The 20,951-nt window shown below is 60.7% G+C and overlaps 1 protein-coding gene across 2 annotated transcripts in view; it reads right to left on the bottom strand.

Annotated features, from left to right (window-relative positions):
* The window catches only part of GATAD2B (GATA zinc finger domain containing 2B), a 33,017-nt gene that overhangs the window by 1,208 nt on the left and 10,858 nt on the right, over positions 1-20,951 (bottom strand). For both annotated transcript variants that reach the window (XM_032204669.1, XM_032204670.1), the window contains exons 2-8: positions 10,739-11,068; positions 6,929-7,058; positions 6,539-6,670; positions 6,095-6,226; positions 4,290-4,460; positions 2,186-2,501; positions 869-1,071 (exon numbers count right to left, since the gene is read on the bottom strand). In XM_032204669.1, the coding sequence (XP_032060560.1) occupies positions 869-1,071; positions 2,186-2,501; positions 4,290-4,460; positions 6,095-6,226; positions 6,539-6,670; positions 6,929-7,058; positions 10,739-11,067 (1,413 nt within the window). In that variant the 5' untranslated portion in view covers position 11,068. The remainder of the gene's footprint in view (positions 1-868; positions 1,072-2,185; positions 2,502-4,289; positions 4,461-6,094; positions 6,227-6,538; positions 6,671-6,928; positions 7,059-10,738; positions 11,069-20,951) is intronic.

The following is a 20,951-nucleotide window of genomic DNA, read 5'->3' as shown; positions in this document are numbered from 1 at the left end:
GAGGCCTCAGGTGCGGGCGGGAGGCTCAGAGCTCACCCCGCGAGGTGAGAGCCCTGCCCCAGGAGCTCGCCCCGCGCCCCGGTGGCATCCCAGGAGCAGGGGAAAGCGGGTCCCTCCCACGGGCTGCTGTCCCCATGCGGTGCAATCACAGCTTTATTTGAAGCCCTGCTGCCCACTTAGAGCTCGGCTGCCTTCCCAAGGTGTGACTGGAACTGCAGGCTCGCTGCAGCCAGCACGAACAGCTTTTTTCTCTCTGCACCCACTTGTTACAAACAGCCCAGAGAAGACGACTCCTCTTGCTCCAAAACAGGCACGTCCGACTTGTCAGCAGCCGGATTCCGCTTTGTCTTGTATGTTTTTTTGTGTTTTTTTTTTAAGCAGTTCACAAATTATGATTCCGGTTTATTTCCCCCCAGGGCCTCCAAACGAGTTCTGCAGCACCAATTTATCACGGGAACCCAACAAGTCGTCCCCCCCCATCCCCCCCCTCCCTTTTCGTAGCCGAGCGAGCAGGCAGCAAGCGGTTAAGCGACTTCCCTCGAGTTCCAGGAAGTCAGTGGCAAAGCGGGGAGAGCAGCCAGCTGTCCTGACTCAGCCCTCAGCCCACTCTGCCTCCCACTGCTGTCAGTGGGACGAGTCACCAAGCCGGCGGGGAAGCGCACCGAGGAGAGGCAGAGCCGCTCCTGGAACACCCCGCGCACGGCGGGAGCGGGCAGCGCGTCCCCAGGGAGAGGTGAAACTCCTCGAGGAGCCCCAGCAGAGAAACCGAAAGGATGGAGGTGCGCAAAGGGAGGGGAGCAGCGGCTCCCCGTGCCCCGAGGGGAGCCGGGTTCACCCAGCAGGTTTGCCGTGCGCGCCGTGCACTTGCCTGCTCCTGCTGCAAAGCCTTGACGAAGGCGTTCTTCAGCCGGTTGGTGTGCTCTGCCTTCAGTGCCTTCTTCTGGTTGGAAGTCATGCACTGCTCGCACAGGATCTTGCCATTTTTCTCCTGCTTCCAGTGCGGGGTGAAGTCGGTGCGGCACTGAGCGCAGACGAAGGGCTCCACACGCAGGAGGGACGCGCAGCTTTTCCCTGCAAGGCGCCAGGAGCGGGAGTTAAGTGGGGCAACGGGGCAGCTCGGCTCTTACACCGCCTCCTCCCACCTCGGGCACAACACCAACGCACCATCGTGCACGGCACCAGCACACGAGGGAAGGTGCCAGTGCTCCAAGGGGTGGAAGAGCGTCCCGGGAGGGCTGCACGGTGGAGGGAAGGGCGAGGTGGGAGCTGGTGGGGCTTCCCGGGAGCTTACAGCCACCAGAACCCCGCTGCCAGCATCACAAGGAGCTGCTGCTGCCCCTAGGCCCTGGCACCCCCAGCACGGGGACCCTCGGGGCTCCCATGGGAGCAGCCAGCAGCCAGCGAGCCCCTGCCCAGCGCGGGCTGTCCCTTCCAGCCTCTCCCACCTCCCTTTTGCAGGGGTTCTCGCCCCAAAATCACTGCCGTGGGCTTTTACGTAACCCAGTTCGTGCGACTCCGCCACCGGCTAATCGTCCCGTTCCCATGGCAACGGGCAGCAGAGCCCGAAAACGGGCCGAGGTGCTCAAAAACCAGGGCGAGGTGCTCAAAAATGGGGCAAGACGCTCAAAAACCAGCCACGGGGAGCTTGGGGCTGCCGGGGACGGGCAGGGGCACGGCCCCTCGCTGCGGGGACAGGGACAGCAGCCGGCCACGGAGCCCGGGTGCTCCCAGCTCAGGGGCTCAGCGGGTTTTGCATCTCAGCTCCCCAACGTCTGGGGACAGGGACGGGCCCAGGAGAGCCCTCCCCACGCCCTGGCCCTGCCAGGCGGGTTGCACCGGCCACCGAGCCCCGCGGCACAGCCAGGGCTCGCGGGAGGGCTGCAGGCTCGGCACATCAAGGCTGCTGCTGGGGAGAGGCTCTCCCACAGCGCCAGCCCCGCCAGACGGGCTCCGTGCCCGCGGGGCAGGCAAGCAGGCAGCTCCCGACTGCTGCAGGGCCAGGCTTGGCTGGAAAAAGCTGCAGCAAGAGGGGACGGAGAACAAAGCTGGGTACGGGCAGCAAGTGCTCGCCTGCAGCCACCAAGCCGCGGGTTTCAGCGTTGTGCAGAGCAAGAAGGGGAAGGAAGGAGCCAGCTCGTGGTAACGCTGCTGGTGCTGAAGGAGGGGAACGCTCCCCGGGGCTCACCTTGGCTGTCGATAACGCTCTGTACCACCTCCTCCAGCCCCACCATGTAGATGAACTCGCTGTTGGCTGCGCTCGGCAGGAAGTGAAGCAGGGGCGCGGGCGGCTTCGGGGGTGGGATCTCCAGCAGCGTCTTCTCCAGCTGCTTGCGCAGGGCAAGCTTGGCGGCTGCCTGGGAGTTGGCGGCGTCGTTCAGAGCACTGGGGCTGGGGAGCGGGGACGACACCCTGTTCACAGTGCCAGGCTGGATGTGAGAGGCAAGGTTCATATAGATGGCTGAAGACGACGTACGCTGGCAAGGAACAGAAGAACTTGATTGCTGGGGAGGAAGAGGAGAAGGGGATTAATGCAGGGCTGGCACTCGGAGCAGGAGAGAGCCTCGTGCGCCCTGGTTATGGCTCAGCTCCTAAAGCAGCCCCCCGACAACCCACCCTCTGCCTGCACGCCTTGCAGAAGGGCTGTGCTAGGACTCAGGAGCACTGAGCGTGGCTCAGCCCCTCTGAGGAGCCAGGCACACGGCAGGTGCCCATGGAGCGAGGCGCCCCGGCGAGGCTCGGTGTGGGGAGCAGCCCAAGGACCCTGCAGGTGAGGGAAGGCGTTGAGGAGCTGCAGGCCCAGCGGCGTGTAGGCAGCTCCGCGCGCCGTGATTCACTCGCTGGCACCATTGTTCGCGGCAAGTTCTGCTCCTCCACCTTTTGCTTCACCGAGCTGGCGCGCGCCCAGGCAGCATCCCCGCTGCCAGATGGTGCCCGTCCCTCCCACACAGGTGCTCCGAGCGTGCCAATTCCCTCCTCTTCCATTTCCAGCAGCTTTCCTTCGGCATCCTCCGTTCGTTTGGATTCGCGGTCCCTCCGGCACGTGACGGTAACGGAGCACAAAGACTTCTGCTGACCTGATGCTGCAGCTTTCGCTGCCTTTTGTGATAAGAAGCCATCAGCCTGCAACCTATTTGAGCACGGCTGCTGCCAGCCTTTCACGCAGCCTACCTGTCTCCTGGGGTACCAACACTTCAACGCTTGCAGAGGAGAAAATCCCACACAGCAACAAACTGGCTCAGCAACTCAAACAGGGTCAACTACCAAAGCTCGGGGGACAGCGCTGTGTTGATCGAGAACAACACGCAGAAGATAAAACAGAAAACTGGGGCAGACTGCTTGAAGCCTGCTAATACCCGGCTGATTGTGAAAAAGGGCAGAGAACCGAGCTAATCCCAAACCAGTTGGTCTACCGTAGGTCTGAACTAATGGTAGAGCCGATCGGGGATGACTCACGCAGATTTAAATGAGAAGATGATGAATTAACACCAATGAACTTGCAACTCTTCTGTAAGAGGCTGGTTTTTTTTTTTTGTTTGCTTTTTTAAAATCAGACGTGCAATTACGTTCGACAGTTGCTCAAATGCAAGGCTTATGGACCGTTGTGCAGTCACGTTTGTAATTTATACGGATTTGCACTAGAGCATCATTAGGACAGATTAAATGGCTTAAGAACTGGCAACAACCCCTGAAAGGAGCCAGGAGTGGTTGTTAACCTGGGCCCACAGAGCCACACAGCGTGGCAGCCAAGCGTTGTAGCCCGGGACAAGGACACAAGACTGTGCACAGAGCACAGGGGCATCCCAGGGAGCTGGTCTGTGTGCAGGACAAGGGCTGTTTTGCTTCATGCAGCACCGAGGAGACCAGTGCTCCAGCTGGGAAGTGGTATTTCTTTCCTCTCCATTGCCAGTTTGACTTCCAGATGTAAAACGGATGGTTTTAAGTGTCCAGCTCCTAGAGCTTGTGTCAGTCTTCCTCCTCAGGGAGAGGAACAGGGGCTGCTCCCAAAGCGGTCACCTCGCTGCACTGGGGCCTTGGTGGCACCGTTTGGGTGACCCAGCGTGGTGGCAGCTCCACGTCGGGAAGCTTTCCATTAGCTACCATCCCACTCCACACACGGGTCGGGGACATTTGCCTGTGTCCACATTCAGGACACGTTTCCAAACCTCGCTGTGATGACTTCACCCCGAGCCCTCCACGGCACGCACCAGGCCCGGAGGCGCCTCCTATTTCCCTTCCTGGCCAACCCCACGGGGCAACTGTGCCCAAAGAGCGGCGAGTCGGGGACCTACCGGCTGGTAGTTGATGGCTGGATTCATGCTTGGAGTTGTAGTGCGGATGAGGCCAGGCTTAGGAGGAACGCGCTGCCCTTGTAACTGGGCAGGGTTCGGAGCAATCACACGCTGCGACATAAGCATATGGGGCAGAGTCGTGTTTGTGGCAGACCTAATGACACTGTGACCCTGTCAAGAAAGGAAACAAGAAGGAAATAAAGAACTGGAGGCAAAGCAGGGTTTTTAGTTCCCTGAGCAGGCTCTACGACAGCCGAGCATCTCCACTTAGCCGAAATTCACGTTACATTCAAAGGAGAGAGGCCACTCAAAGACCCAACTTCTCCTCTAAATGTTCTTTACTTAAATAACCACATTCATTTTGCCTAAAACAAGGGTGTCTCACGTTAACATACTCCTATTTTCCCCTCTAGGCTGTAGGCCATGATGGTTCAGGAGCTGATTCTCCAGACCCACCTCCGTGGCCTACACTGCATTAAACACAACCGAGCCGATTTGATCAATACGTACAAATGCGAGGGAAAAAGGAAAAAAAAAAACAAAAAACAAAACAAAACAAAAAAAAAACAGCAGGCAGTTTGCCAGCTAATGCTGGCAGTGCCAGACACGGCGTGGGGCTCAGTGAGGGGCTCAGGAGGTCCCCGAGGAGGCCGAGGGCCAGGGCCAACCTGCCCAGGGTCTGCTCGTCTCCGTGCACCACCAGCAGGGCTCTGCTGGGAGGAGGGCAGGTGGAAGGGCTCGATTTTTTTGTGTGTCTTAAACCGCTCCTGTCTGACAAGCTTTCTCTGCCCCCCCGCTTTATTTTTTTTTAATCTATTTTTTTTCTAGATGAGGTTCTTCATTGTCATACGCAAGAAAATCTTCACAAAGCCCCTGCAAACAATGCGTTTCCTCTTCCCCTCCAGCCTGTTTCCTTTACCAGTCCGGTCCCACTGTGAAGCCACAATAGACCTGACCCCAGAAGCGTTGCCATAGCAAAGCAAACAAATGCCACCAACAAAGGAGATGGTTCAGGGAGGGAGAAGTGATCAGCAAGGCTGCAGCCAAAGCTTTCGGCAGAAGCACGAGGAGGCCACGGGCAGGCAGCTGCTGGAGGGACACCGCAACGAGCTCCTGCACGGCCCGTGCGCCTTCCTCCCAGCATCTGCTTTCCCAACAGCATCACGGGGACGTCGTGCATCTCATTTCTGTCCCCCGGCCCCCTGCCAGCAGGGCAAAGCCCACGGGGTGATGCCGCCGAGCCCTGCTCCCCCTGGGGAGGCAGCAGCCGAGCGAGGTGCTTTCACCCACAGCTCCGGCTGGTGACATCCAGAGCGAGCACGGAGAGGTGGGCGGCTCGGCCGGCGGCTCGGCCGGCACCCCGCTCTGCCCACAGCACTTTCCCAAAGAAGGGGAACATTTCAATCCCGTGTTTTGCTTGCAGTTTGCTTCCCCCTCTTCCTCTGCCCATTCTGTGTTGTTTCAGAACGCTGCCGAGCCCTCCCTGCTGCTAAGTGCAAGCTGACAGCTTTCCTCCTGCAGCCCCAGAGCTTGTGTCACCGAGCAGCAGGCAACTTTCGTCAGGGTCAGCACCAGCCCCTAAATTCAGCTCCTCCCACCTCCTGAGCTGCTGCTGTAGGAACCTCCAAGCTTTGTGACCACTTTTCTGCTCAGGGTGCTGAAAAGCATTTATCTGCCTCTTGGCAAAAGCACCTCAGGCAGCCAGGACGACTGACGCGCACACGGCAGAGACGTTCCCTCATTCACGCACACGTGCGGGGTGACGCGGGGCCCTCCGCACAGCAAACGGCCTCAGGAAGGCTCACCTGTAATGTCCTTAAGTTCTGAGGCTCAACCCCCTGAGCTCCAGGCCTGGAGGGAAGCTTGGACAGTCCCTGCTGTCCCACGTGAGCAGGAGATGGCTGGACAATAGACGCCGCGTTCTGGACGACCGGAGTCTGGATCGAGAGAAAACAAAGACTGGGTCACACGCGGTGCTGGAAAGGAGCTGTACCAAGACCCAAGGCCAGCTGGTGCTCAAATGATGTTTCAGAGCTGCACAAATTCACCTCCCCAGCTGTCCTCACGGGCAGCACGGTGGCCTGGCCTGTGGATTCGCTATGCACTTAGCTAAGAAATATCCCACAGACACAGAAGTGGAGTAAAGGAAGGTCCAAAACCAGCGAGTCCTCAGCATTTCTCCACTAACAGGCTCCTTTATACCACCTGCACCCCCAGCCAGCCCCAAGCGCTGCTGCTCAGAGCTTCACCTTCTGTACCACGTTCTCCTTCTGCAGCTGGCTTTGTCTCAGTTTCTTCAGCAACACAAGCCTGGCCTCCTCCAGCCGGAGCTCATCCCGAAGCTGCTTGATGAGCTGCTGTCGCTCCTCTATGCTTTTACCCTACAAGCACACAGAAAATCGGTCAGAACTTGCACAGTCGAAACCTGCTGCTGTGCCTCGATGGCAGGAGGGCTTTAGGAGGGGTTACTACAGCAAGAATTTGTAGCACGGGTAATGAGCCACCGTGACCAGAAGTGACCACGTTGCTCGGAAATCCCCCCCGGTTCCCAAGTCCTTCAAAAAGCGCCCCCCCTGCAGCAGGAGGGCTCCCCCTGCTCGCTGCCCCCACTTCCCAAGAGCAGCCAAGGAAGCCCTTACCTTGAACATTTCAAGATTTGCTGCCTTAAGTCTTTCTTCCATGCGAGAGCTGGACCGGGGACTGGACGCCTCATTGTCGGAGAGGACAATTATATCTGGAGAAGGGGTTAATCGCCCCCTGTCCTGGTCGCTGCGGGACAGAAGGGAGAAAAAAGATTGAGCCGTGACTCCAAGAGCTCAGCAGCGAGCTGGGAGCTCGCTGCTTCTTGTTCTGTCACAAGCAGACAGCCAGCGCCAGGACAGGAGCATCCTCTGCTCGCAGGTGATCGCGTTCGGAAGGGAAATTCGGAAATTTTCCTGCACTGGGGTGAAAGGTGGATTGCTCGGGTGTTAATGAGCCACGGAGCAAGAAAACAGGGAGAGACATCCAGAACCAGGAGCTGCGAGGAGGGGGAGCAGCAGTGACACTTCTGCCTGGTGCTGCTCGTTCTTACCCAAACCCAAACCCATCGTCCTCATCCCACCCCCTGAATGACAAGGATGGGGACGCGTCCCCAGGTCAACGCAGACGTAAGCGCTCCAAACCTCCCTCACTGCAACTCTGTTTTAAAAGGCTGCCCGTGAAGGGAAGCCCCAGCAAACACCCTGCGCAGAGGCAGGAGACCCGGCTGAACTGTGACCTAGAAACCGGTCAACGAAAGGAGAGGAATGACAAGAGCCCCTCGCTGGGAAAAAAAAAATCAAAATCAAAATCAATGCCGGGCGCCAGCAGCACCCGAGCGCTGCTTCGTTTGTTGTGGCATCATCCTGAGCGAGGAGATGCTCCTAAAAGCCCTTTCCTATCGCTGACTCAACACGATGGTGCTTGGAGAGCCTTGGAAAACGCTCAGCAGTCGGGGGGAAGCGGTGAGAGCAGCGCAGCTACGACGGCACCGGGCTCGCTGCCACCACCACTGGAAGGTCTCCGAGGCTGCAGCGGGGAGGAGATGCCCGGATTATCCCATCCGGGGCTTCGGGCTCGGAAAAGCCAGCACGAGCCACAAAGCCAAGCCCAAATCCCCAGGCTGGAGTACTCCAGGGGCCGCGAATCCAGCCGGGATGCCAGGAGCCTGATTCATCCCGCTGCCCCCACGGGACACGGCCCGGGGGCTGTTTCCCTGCCAGATCCCAAGGGCTGGGTTTGGTCTCAGTGCCACTGGACGAGGGTTAGGAGAGGAGCTCTGCTGCCGGCCGTGCTGAGGTCGGTCATCACCACAGGGCAGGCTCCTGGCCACACCGGGGCTTTGTGCCCGCTGCAGGCTGCTGATAGCAGCACCCGGGGGTCTCCGGGGCAAGCCCCCAGCACCAGAGAAGGTCCGGGACGCCCCACAAGGAGGGACTCGACCCTAAAGCACCCCCCAAAGCACCCCGGAGGAGCCCAGCGCCGGGCTCTGCTTCGGGGTTCTCCTGGAGGCGCTGCCGCCGCGCTGGCAGCCGGTGGTTGTCTTGGACGAGCACCCAGATACGTCCGGGCTGTTTTATTTACATTCCGTGGAGGCAAAAAAAAAAAAAGGCAAAAAAAAAAAAAAAAAAAAGCCAGCGTCAAAGCCAGACAGGGGAAAACGGGGCCATCTGCAAAGAATTGCTGAATATGTCAGGATTGTTTTATTTACTTTTGTCGAGGCAAGGGCGTAATTACAACAGAACTACTGGAAGGAAGGAAAGCTGCGCTGCTCGTGCAGGAGGCAGGCAAAGGTGAGAAGGGAAGGAGCCCGTTCCCAGCCCGTTCCCAGCCCGCCCCGTTAATGTCCCTTATCAGCTGGCAGGCAGGTGACACACCACCTCGCCCTGATCCTTCTCCCTCTCCTTAGGGCTGGCCCCCTGTGAAGCTGTCACCAGGGGCAGGTTTTGGTCCCAGCCTCTCCCAGAAACCAAACCTGCTGGGAAAAGCTCAGGATTTGGGGTGCACGACCCAAGGTGCTGCAACCGCCTCCTTTCTGCGGGGTCCACATCCAGCCCCGGCACCCGGCCGGACCCTCTGCTTCTTGCCCTGCATCCCAGCAGCTCAGCCGAGGATCCGCAGCACAAAGCAGCCGGGCACTGCCACTGCTCCCCAGCATTTAGCACCTCCGGCAGCCAAAACCACATCGAGGGGCTGGATATCCCCCGTGCTAGGATAACTGGGTTATCACAAATCCTACCCAAACGCTGTGCTGGGGACGCCTGACCCCCGGGTATCCTCTGCCACTGTGAAGCCGTGTTAAACTGGAGCAAAGCGGGGAGGTTTGGGGGCAGAACTGCACTTTGTGGAGGTGCAGCAGCGCGGTGCCACGCTCCCAGCAGGCCACCAGCGAGCCCCACGTGCCTACGGAGGGAGCTGCAGGTGTCTGAGAGCTCCCACGGGCACAAACGGGACACCGGGGAATCCAGCAGTGCCGTCCCTGCCTCACCCCCGTGGTTCTCCACGCTCCACAGGAGGCTGAGCCAGCGGCGGAGATGCCTGCACAGACCGGGGCCACGCACGGTGCTGTTAAAGACAAACAACCCCGGGGATTTTCTCCTCTCCACTGCCGGCCTTTCAGGCCCGTTCACCCCTTCTGCTGCTCGTCGAGCCCGGCTGGAACACCGCAAGCCCCTGCTCCTGGCTCCTGGCCCGGGGTGGGGGCAGCCTGCACCCCCTGCCCGCCACAGAGCTGCACAAAGGCCCTGGCACAGTGGCACGGCGAGGGGCAGGAGCCGCAGTTGTGCTGAATCACGAGCTGGTGCCTTCCCAGAGGGGCAACGGGAGGCTGGGAACACACTGTGATGGCTCCGTGCAGCCCGGCACCAGGGGAGGCAGCCGGGAGGATCCGCAGGAACCCGGCTCCCAGCCCACGCTCGCCACGCTGCTGCCCCTGGACTATGTGCCTGTGGCTGTGGCTGTGCCCGGGGATCACCGCCTCCTTCAGCCACGTTTCACGGCACAAGGCCAGCTCCGAGCAGGGCGCAGGCACCTGCGGGCACCCCGAGAGCATCGCGGGAAGGTCGCGGCTCCGGGTGCTTCCCTACAGCAGGACTCCTCTGCCCTGCCCCTCTGCCTGCTCGCCAAGCTCGGTACCCAAACTGAGCCAGAACTCGGAACCGCTGCCTTTGGTTTGATCTCCCCAGTGACACCGAGCCAGGGACTGTGACAGGCTCCGCGTGCGACCCCCTTGGCAGAGCCTGGCTGCAGGTGCTGGCTGCGGAAATTGAGCTGCCGGAGTTCCCCCCCCGATAAAAATCAGGTGGGAGCGCCGTGCGCAGGCAGGATGCAAACACAGAGCACGGGAGGAATGCCCAAGAGCTGGCAGAAAGCGGGCACAGCTCCCCAGCACCCGGCCGCCTGCCTCTCCCGAGCAGTCCTGGCTCAGCAGCAAGAAGCAAACGCCTCTGGCCCCGGTCACAGCCCAGCAAGGGCCGGGTTTGAGAGTGAGATCTGTGCCCTTACATCGGATTTGGCCTGCAGCTACATGAAGGGCTTCTGCTGACACTTCTGGGGACGCTAATTAGAAGTCCCAAGAGAATCGAAGCCCCCTGCCTTCGTGCACGCCAGCGGTCTGCTTCTAAGGCACCCAGCTTGTAATGCTGAGCACAGGGACAGAGGGAGCAACGCAATCCGTCTGGTGTTGGGGGCAACAAGGAGGACAGCAGAGGTAAAAGCAAGAAAAGCCCAGCGCTGAACGCTTCCAGAGAAGCTCTGCTGGGAGAGCAGCGCAGGCTCCGCTCCTCGGCGTTCAGCCAGAGGCACCCCACAGGCACCACAGCGCCGGGAACCCCCCGAGCCCCAGGACCACGAAATGCCCGTTCAGTTCACACCTGGCAGCGCTGGGTTCACGAGAGGCAAGCTACCGAGGCGAGCCGCTGGGCACCTACCTTCTCCTCGCGCTCATATCCACCGGCTCGTCGTTAATGTTCTCCTTCCCCGGCCTCCCTGCAGTCCTGCCATCCCCATGGGGCCTGAGGCTCCCATTCAGCTTTTCCTCGTAGACTTTCACACCGTCCTGCTTCACCGGGAGCTCGTGGGGCACCTCGATGCCCGAGAGGTCCTTCCTCTTCAGCAGTGCCAGCATCTTCAGGCGCTCCATCGCCTCGTGTCCCTCCATCTTCAGCCTCTTGGCCAGGACATCGTCCCGATCATCCGCTTGGTCCAAGCTCCGCTTCAAGAGGTTGAGGCGCAGCGCGTCCTCCGTCATCCTGTCCATCCTGCGGGGCAGAGGTTGACATAAGGACAGGGTCAGCACCGCGCCAAACGGAGCGAGGCTGCGGCAGGCTCAGCTCGAGCACGGAGCCCGGCGAGCGAGCGGCTCCGCGCGGGGCATTTCCCCCGGGCTCCGACCTCCCACGCGCCGGCGTGCGGGAACCTGCCGGCAGCGGCACGCCGCCCGCTTTCATCCCCGGCCCCAACCGGCCCGACGGGGAGTTTCCCGAGCGGGGAACCGCGCACACCTGAAGGACGAGAGCCCCCCGAGAGCGGCGGCACGGACCCGCACGCGGCACGGACACCGGCTGCGTGCCGCGGGCTCGGCTTGGAGCGAGGCAGAGGCACGAGGCTGTCGGTACAAACAGCACGGCGTTTCTGAGCTTTTTTCCCATTGAATAAAGAAAATTGGTGGTTTTTTTTTTTTTTTTTTTTTTTTTTTTTCTTTTCTACAGGCCCAAGCGAGGCCCTGCTGGGCCCACCGGGGTCTCGCGAGCACGGCGCAGGCGCACCCGGCGCCATCCCCGCCCGCGCTGCTCCTCTCCTTCCCCTGCCGCTCGCCCGCCTCTCCTCCAGGTGCACAAACAGCCCGTGGCAAACAGCTGCAGCCAAAAGGGGAAGGAGCCGCAGAGCTCTCCCGGCCTGATCTCTCTGCTCCCAGGCTGATAAGAGAGCAGCTACCAGCAGAGCCCGGGCGGCTCCACCTGAAGGCGAGGCCAGACCAGCTCGGCGAGGTCCTTCCCCAGCGGCAGGCAGGGGCCGGGGGCCAGGAGCGAAACGGGAGCACCGCGGGCAGGGTCTGCAGGAGAGCCCACAGCTGGCATCCCCTCCGCCTGCTGGCAGCGCGTGGGGGCACCCAGGGAAGGAAAGGCAAAGGAGAATGCAGCAGAAAAACGCTCGGCAGGAGGATAAGGAGAGGAAAAAGAGCAGAGCTGCCCCCCTGGATGGATTCTCCTGCGCGAGGCCACAGAGGAACCAGACATTTCGAGGTCTTCAGGAAAACCCCCGGTGGTTTGGGGCTGCTGCAGCACGGCGCCAAGGCGGTCACACAGAGCACAAGAGATTACTTTGGGTGCTTCGTTTCACTGCCACTGCTTCGTTAGGGGTGCCTGCGTGCCCTGAGCAGGGAGACGAGGGCAAAGCACCCGCAGCTCCGGCACCGCGGCTCCTACTCCCCCTGCTAAGGCGGAGCTCGCGCAGCCCTGCCTAAATCTGGCTGCGAGTCCCTCACGAGATAAAGCCTCGCAGAGCCAAATCTCTGCCAGGAAAATGTTGTTCTGGCTCGGCTCTCAATCCCCTCTAATTACACATCTTCCCAAGTACAGCTGTCACACGAGTTCAGCTCCAGCAGCGAGGCGGCAATGTGGGTGCAAGGGGACGAAGCGCTCGGGGAAGCCTCGCTGTAAAAAGGGGCACAGCCACCAGGGGGGAAATCTAGGCACTGAAAGGCACGAAAAGAAAGCAAACCAAGGCACTAAACCAAAGGCAAGGCACTAAAACAAGCCTCTGTGGCACAGCTCCGGCCCCGGACAGGCTGCCACGTTCAGGGTGAGCACCTCAGGCTTCTTTCTGCTCGCCAGTCTCGTCTCCATGCAGGAAAATTCCCGTCTGCGGTAACCAAATATAGAAAGGCAAGCAGAGACAAGCTCAGGAAGGGCTTTGGAAGGCGCAGGAGCTGCAGCTCTCCGCCCCCGGCCCTACCAAGTGACCCCAGGTTAAATCCAAGCCGAGAGAGGCAGGGGGTGAGGCGAGACACCACGGCACGGCGCGGAGCCTCACCGCACCCCACGCCACCGCTGGGAAGCCACCGGGCTGGGACGCGGCAACGCCGGGGCGTGCGTGGCTCTGCTGCACGCGGTGCTCGCGGCCAGGAGCCCACAAGACAAGGGCTGGGGTGCTGAGAGGCAGCGCTTGCACCCGGAGGAGCCTCGAGGGTGAATTCCACAAGCGTCCCCAGCCCCTGGCACCCACCCTGCAGGTCGGGCCCGCCTGGGGAGCCCTCGTGGAACAAGCTCGGCGTCGGGCTGGAAGCGGAGCAGCCCCACACGGTGCTTGAAAGCCCAGGCAGATGCCAGCTGGACTGCTAAGCGACCCGAAGCACTTCCCCTGAGTTACGTCTCGGTGCTCAAAATCCTCGCACCGCTTCCCGCACGCGGGTATTTCAGTATTTCACGCCATGCGTCCTGACACCAAGACGGACGCGGCCGTAATGTCACCATCAAACAGAAAAATGAAACAACCCCGGGCACACCAAGGAGACGCGGGCTCCTTGAGCGCACAGTGGGCTTCTCCTGGGCTTCAGAAGGGGAGGGAGATGGGCCCGTGCAAGGAAAACCACCGGGACACGCTGAAAAGTTTTGGGGTGCCCTCCCCTTCCAGATAAGCAGCTTTGGTCTGAGAAGCAAAGGAGAAGCGCCGTTATCGGGCCCAGGTACCACAGCGGTGTAAGCCCTTCAAGAGGAGGCTTTCCAGGCTCGGCAAGGAGCACTTTCAGGCAGACTCAATAAAAATGAAATCAGGCTTCAGGTTCGCTATTGAACGGGGCCCTTTGGCTGCAAGGAGGGGGCAGGGGAGGGGAGAAGCTGCAGCCTGCCCGGGAGCTGCGAGCGCCGAGAGGGGCCGCTCCGTCCCAAACCAGCAGAAACAAGCAGGAATCCCTCAAACCGCCGGTTATTTAGCGAGTCTGAAGGTCAGACAGTCAGGAACCTCGGTGCCAGCCTGCTCTGTGTCAGCGTAACCCCGGCGAGAACAGAGATTAAAGCTCTGCGGCTCGAGCTGGGAGTTGCGCGGGCTCAAGGACCGGCTGCTGAGCGTCGCCTCGGTGTCAGGGAGCGCAGACGAGGCAGGAGCGGCTTTCCCCCCGTTCCCAATCCCCGTCACCTTCCAGCAGCAGCCAGGTGGGCAATAACCAGGAGCACGGGAGCGGGACCAGCACCCGAAGGGGCAGGCGGAGAGCAGCGGGCATCGCCCCCACCGGGGCCGGGCCGCAGGTGGCTCGGCCTCGCCTCCTGCCGCCCACGCCGCCGAGATCTCGCGCAGCCCGGCGAGCAGGCTCCCCATTTCACTTCCCTAAAGGAACTTTATTTAACCGAGAGAACAAAAAAAAAAAAAAAAAAAAAAAAAAGAAAAAAAAGAAACAAAATTCTCAAATGGTGGCAAAATCCCCTCAGGGGAAACAAAAGAGCCATAAAACTTGTTTTGTTTCTGACTCGATGCAGGCTGTAATTATCTCCAATTGCACCTCCGTAGGTGAGCGAGCTACTGGCTGCCTCACGCAGCCGGTGCCGGTTTGGGCCCAACGCTCAGCAGCCACGAGGACGAAGAGGAGGAAGAGGAGGCCAGAAGCCAAGGCAGGATGATGCCCTGCTCCTGCCCTGCTCCTGCCCTGCTCCTCGATGCCCTGCTCCTGCTCCTGCCCCTCTCCCCGCAGCGGTTCGGTGCCGAGGCGCGGCGCAGCTTCCCGCTGTCCAGGGAAGGGGCAGGGATGCTCTGAGCACACCCCGGTGCTGAGCGCAGGCGCGGCGGGGCGGCGCAGAGGCCAGCAGGCAGCCTGCAGATGCCGGGGTCATTCAGCCGAAGTTCGGCGCAGTCAGGGGCACGCCAGGCGTGAGCTGCTTCGGCATCATGTGCCGCTCGCTGCGTGCCTCTGGCTCGAGGCGGTTTCGCTTCTCTGGTGCTAGAAAGACAGGTTTTCCATTCCCAGACAAACAAAGCAGCGGCCCAGTTTTCCATTTACATTTGATAGAGCACCCACAAGTGCACACACCGTGTAAAAATACAACGCGGCGCTATTTTAGAAGCTGGAACAAGCGAGTGCAGCTGAAAAAATTAATGGCATACCGGAGAAGCGAGTATGTCGAGGAACGAGATAGAGCCACTTCTAACCACAGCCTGCCCAGACAGCGATCATCCCGAGATTCACCTGGGGAAAATGAGGCAGAACTACACCGATTTGGCAGCATCAGAAAAAGTCGGATTCCACCTGATTTTATTGGGGGCGGCTGCGGGAGATCGCAGCCCCCTCCGTGTCTTCCTCCCGGGTCCCTTGGCTTTGTCAGCCCACCCCTGGGTGCTCCTCCACTCCTCCGGGACCATCCGCATCGTCCAGCCGCCCTGCCCAGCCTCAAGGCCCCTACTCCTAATTGAGGGGCTGCAATGAGCAGGCTGGAAGGAAGCAGGGGGTGTCCTGGGTGTCCCCACGCAGCCGAGTACCAGTGGCCCCCAGGAGAGGCCTTACAAAGCGATCACCTCCTGCCCTCCTCGAGCACCAGCCCGCTCCTCGCCGAGCACAGAGGGAGGCTGCAGGAGGCACAAAGCCTCCAGACGGTGCCTCCACACACGATCCCAGCCGGGAGGTGCCACCTGCACTTCTCCCTCCCTGCAGGAGCCCAAGAGATGCTCGAGGCCAAGGCCACGACATCTGGGAGCCCCCCAGCAGCACCGGCACCACTGGTGGAGCCTCCAGCTCCTGGTCCTGGGCTCCCCGACCTCCCCCAGCCTGGCTCAGCCGGGACGGGATGCGCTGCGCTGCTCCATCCCCAGGCTGGGCACAGCAGAAAGTTTCCTCTTTCCCTCTGTTACAGCTCTGCCACGAGGAATCTCCGAGCCGCCTCCGAGCGAGCGCTGCGGCGTGGTGCAGGGTGCTCCCAGGCAATCCTGGCAGCCCTCCCCGGGCCTTCCTGCCAGGCTGTTTGTGCTGGCTGCTGCCACGGGCATCTGAGGCAAGATGGACTCTGCAGCAAACCTCTGCTGACATTTCTTACAGGGAAAAACTTCCCCGGAAAAACTTCCCCATGGGCCCAGCCACGCAAGCTCCCACCTGGCCACTTCCACCTCTCCCGGCAGCACGGGGAGCACCGCGGGCAGAGCCGGAGCTTCCTGCACCGAGGCACGAACCAGGAGCACGAAAAGAGAATAAAAAGACTAAAAGCAGAACCCGGAGCTGGCCCTCGCACTGCTCCTCGTGAAGCCGCCCGTCTTCTGCGAAGGAGAACGGCGAGGCCCAGGCACCGCGCCGGGCACCGCGAGCGCAAGAAGCATCGCAGAGCGGAGCGCAGTGCTCCGAGTGGGGAGCTCACGGGGAGATCTGCTTCCTTCACCACCTCTAGAAGCAGCAGGAACGGGCAGGATTCACGGGGCAGCTCCAGGCAGTGCTGCTCACACCGAGGCCGCAGCACCAAGCGCAAACCTTTCGGCCCGAGCCTGCTTTGGGGTGCAACGCTCCCCAGCCCTCAGCGGCTCCTGGAAGCACGCGGGGTCGCTCGGTGCTCGCAGGGAGCACAAAAGCAGTGGCAAGGAAGGGGCTGTGCGTGGGTTTATCTACAGCTGGGGCTCGGACAGAAAGCCAGCAGGAATCCCAGGCTGCTGGCAGCGCCCTGGGACCGACCCGCCGGCCGTCACCACGCGATGCTCAGGCACAGCGGGCAGCAAAAATGTCATGGCAGAGGGGGTGCACACGTGGACGGAGCACACGCAGCGATGGGAGCACGTACAGGAGAGAAAAGCCTCTCTGTGACAAGCGGGTCACCGAGCTCGAGCCCTGGGAGAACAGGAGGAGGAATTGATGAGAAGGGAGCTGGCAGTGCCGAGGTGAGGGACAGCTCAGCGCAGCCCTTCGCGCGGGCGATCCGAACGCCGAGCAGCAGCAGCGAAGGCCGCCTGCCCGTGCCGGGAGCGAGGCCACCGAGCCCCGCAGCAGGAGGCTGGGAGCACCCCGAGCACCCCGAGCAGGACACCCTGGGGAGCTGCTGCATCCCTGCTCCTGCTGAGCGCAGCACAAGAACAGGAACAGCACCCAAACCCCCGGCTGCGGGATGTCCAGCAGGCCCAGCAAGGCAGAGCAGGGTGAGAGCAGCTTCCAGCCACCAGCACCAGCACGAAGCCCCCCAGCCCTTCGGTCCCCGACAGGCACAGCAGCGAACGAGGCCAGAGCATCTGAACGCAGAACTTTCCCCTCCCGTGCTGCCCCAGGGAAGCCTCACGGTGCCGCAGGCTGGCTCCCTCCTGCCATCGAGCACCAGGCTTGGCCAAAACTCAACGCCCCGGCGCTGCTTCCAGCCTCGGCCCCGATTTCACACGAGGTTTTGCCCCCGGCGGGCACCACAGAGCCGAACGGACGCCACCCCTCCAGGACGAGGACCTGCAGATGCGACACGTGCCCGCGCTCAGACGTCCCAATAAATAAAACCCAGGGGAGAGCAGACGCTTCAAACGCGATGCAGAAACGTTTGGAGCCACTTCAGTTCAACCAAGCGAACGCGTTGGGTTACCGGGACGAGCACGGTGGCAACGGGGAGGGTTTGGGGCAGCACCGGGACCCGCACGGAGAGGACAACACCGCGCCGGCACCGCAGGGCACGCACCCACAGCAGCACCCGGCACCCGCGGGGCTTTTGGAAGCCGGCGTTCAACCCCGGCACCGCGACGCTCCTCGGCCGGGGAGGAGCCGGTGCCAAAAGTGCCGCCACCGTCGCGGTACCTGGTGGAGCCGACGGAGTGAAAGCTGCCGAATCCTCGGCCGGTCCCTGAGGGCTCCCCACGGCAGGAGGGGGATTGGGGCACGCCGAGGCAGCACTCGAGGTCCGGCTCACCTGCGCGCGCTGCGCTCTCGCCGCTCACAATCCGCTTTGGCGCATCTGGACTCCGCCAGCGCCGCCGCAGGCTCGCCAACAGCACGAGCCCACACGGAAAGGGTTTGGAGCGGTTCGGCCGCTCGCCCCCGACCCGCTGGGGTGAAGAAGCGGCCCCGCGTGGGGAGGAAACCGTCCGTCTGGGGGCTCACGAGAGCCTGCCCTACGCAACGCGAGCGGCGTCTTAACTTCCATCTAGGCTGAGCACAAACCAACATCGATGTCGTAAAATGCATTTCCACACAGCACACACAAAATGGCTGGCTCCCAAGACGAGCATTTCCATACAATACTATAAAAAGGGTAATAACCTAAAAAGGTAATTATGACTTAACGGCGAGGCAGGCTGAGGAGAGATCTGCGAGAAGACGGATTAAAAAAAAAAAAAAAAAAAGAAAGAAAAAACACACACACAAAAAAAAACGCTATCAAATAAAAAAACGTGCTGCTCTTTGAATCCTGATGCTGCAGATTGCAAGTTGTCAAGAAATACTACGCTCAGCCCGGGTTATTGTGCAAGCTGCAGGGAGAAATCCTACGCTACAGCTGTGTGGAGGAATTTCATGCAGGTAAGAAAGAAAATATGTAGGCCTATCACGAAGATTTTATCAAGAACAGAGCATGCACGAGTCTTTAAAGAAACACACGATCCGAAATGCCCCCTGAACAAAGAGAAAAGAGCTGACAGATTCTTTAAAAATTCACCGTGTGTAAAAGTCATTCATAAATCGGGGGGTTAAGCCAGGCTCCTCCGCCGCTACTCAGACGCACGAGAGCGAAATAATAATAATAATAATAAAAAAAAAAAAGACAAAGAAAACATTCCGGCAGACAAACCGTAGGGCTCGCTCTCCACAGGACCGGGGAGCTGTCTCTCGGTTGCAGCAGACCATAAATTCTTCCAGGCAGCTCGGCGCAAACTCGTTAAACAGTTCCGCCGCTTCCCTCCCTACCCCGCTCTCGGGATCTCGGGACCGGAGCCGCCGCCAGCGCTCGCGGCGAGACCACGGCGAGGCTCCGGGGGCTCCGCTCCTGCCCCATTCCCTTCCCCTGCCGGACCGGGGGGGCTGCGAGGAGAAAGCCAAGCCCCAAAAGCGAGCGGGAGGCGGCGCGGCGGCACGGCAGTGCCTGCGCTCACCGAGCCAGCAGCGAGCGAAGGGCAGCGGGAGATGGAAGCCGTGGGGGCAGAGGGGAAGGCGCGGGGGGCTCCCTGCGCTGCCCTCCGCCCTCCCCAAGTTTTGGGGTGTAGCCAAGTTGGTTCAGGAGCGAGCTCCGCGCCGGGAAGCCCTCGGGGAAGCGAGGCCGCTGCCATCCGAGCGGCGCCCCACAAAAACATTTCCAGGTTGTGGCACATGGAAAGCGGGGAGGGGGGGGGGAGGAGAAAAATAAAATAAAAAGCTGCTTTTCACCCCCCCCCCCCCGCTTCTCCTAAAGCGCTGCCAAAAATGAGATGGAATGAAAAGGCTCAGGGGCAATCGGGGCTGGGCGCCCCCCACCCCGGCCACCGCCGTCCTCCTCGGGGCGAGGAGCGAGGTGGGGGGGGGGGACACGAGGGGCTCGGGGAGCGCTGCGGGCGCTGCGCTGCGCCTCTCCTCCCCTCGGGCAGGCCGAGCAGCTCGGCGGGGATGACGCAGGCTGCCGGGCCTTATATAACGGGCACGGCCCGGGACTTCCTCGACTGCCACCGAGGCCGCCTTTGTGCGCGGGGCGGCCGCGGGGCCGGGGCTGGCGAGGGGCCACGGCGCCCGTCAGGCAGGGGGGGACGCGCCGCAGACAAAAGGAATCCCCCCCTTTTTTTTCTTTTTTTTTTTTCTTTTTTTTTTGGAATTTATTTATTTATTGGAGGAGCTCAAATAGCGCCGGGGCTCCGTTTTTAAAGCCCCCCAAGGAGCCGTGCCCCGCAGAGGGAGGGCAGGGTTGGGGCGCTGCAGCCGAAGAGCGGCGCGGGGAGGAAGGAGCCTGGGGAGAGGTGGGATTTTTTGGGGTTTTTTTTTTTTGGGGGTGGGGGGGGGAAAGGGAAGGGACCGGCTCCAACCGCGAATCCAAGCAACAGTGCCAGTTTTCTCCTGAAAATATTCTGTAAAGGCATCGCATCCAGCTGCCAAACTCACGTTTTTGTTTTTTTGGTATTTTTTTTTCTAAAAAAAAGGAAAAAAAAAAAAAAAAAGCAGATCTGATAATCCATAAAGAGCCTTTTGTCTGTTCAAAAAAAAAAAAAAAATTAAAAAAAAGGACAGTCTAAAGAATACTTACAGGTACAATATTCCTGCTGCCTCCTCTAGTTGTCAAGAAAATTAGAGACAGGGAGGAAAGAAGGGGGGAAAAGCGAGCCAGCGAGCGGGGAAGGCAGGGTGGGAAGGGGGAGGGAGAGGAAGAGGCAGCTTTTTTTTGCCGAGGAGCCCTCTCCGAAGAGCATGGGCGGCCCCGCGTGCCATCCCCCTCCAGGGACCTGCAGAAACCCTGTCTCAAAACGGGCACTTCCCTGCCAATCATGCGCCGTACTGTTATATTAAACAAAAGAAAAGGGGGATGCTTACTTTTACCCATGATGCCTCGCGGGGCAGGGAAAAAGGAAAAAAAAAAAAAAAAAAAAAGAAAGAAAAAAAAATAAAAAACCAGTTGCAGCCGGTTTGTAACCTCAGGACATGGAATTATCTCTTAATTTTTTTTTTTTTTTTTTTTTAAAGTCGTTTGCGGTATAAAAGTCAGTTGGCTGCGCCCCCCCCCCTCCCCTCCCGCCCCCTCCCCGGCCGCCAGCAGCCCCTGGCTCCCGGCCCAACTTTGTCTTCATTCATGAGAGCTCCTCTCCTCCTCTCCTCCTTCTCCTCCTCTCCTCCTTCTCCTCCTTCTCCTCCGCCGTGATTTTAACCGCTTCGCGCCCGCCGCCGCCGCCACCGCTCCCCCGGGGCCCTCGCGCCCGGTGCCCCTCTCCGGGGAGCTCAGGGGCACCCGGGGACGCGGCCGCTTCAGCCCCCTCCAGCCCTTGGGGCGGCGAGGCCCGGGGGGCTCGAGGCCACGGGGGTTGGAGGCCAAAGGGACTCGAGGCCCAGGGGTTCGAGGCCAAGGGGACTCGAGGCCGCCAGGTCGTGGTTTCACCTGGCAATTTTGGGGTACTCCCCGTGTCCCCCAACGGGTGCGAGACCCCCACAGCACGTGCCCAGTCCTCTCTGTCCCCAGTCCTCTCCGTGCCCCACCTGCCCCAACCACCCCAAAGAGCCCATCCGTCACCCGTGCCATCTCGCAATCCCCAGGTCCCCGC

The sequence above is a fragment of the Aythya fuligula genome, chromosome 28 (assembly GCF_009819795.1).
Source record: "Aythya fuligula isolate bAytFul2 chromosome 28, bAytFul2.pri, whole genome shotgun sequence".
Classification (NCBI taxonomy): domain Eukaryota; kingdom Metazoa; phylum Chordata; class Aves; order Anseriformes; family Anatidae; genus Aythya; species Aythya fuligula.
The sequence above is the reverse complement of the archived record's forward strand: the minus strand, read 5'-3'. Positions and strand labels throughout refer to the sequence as shown.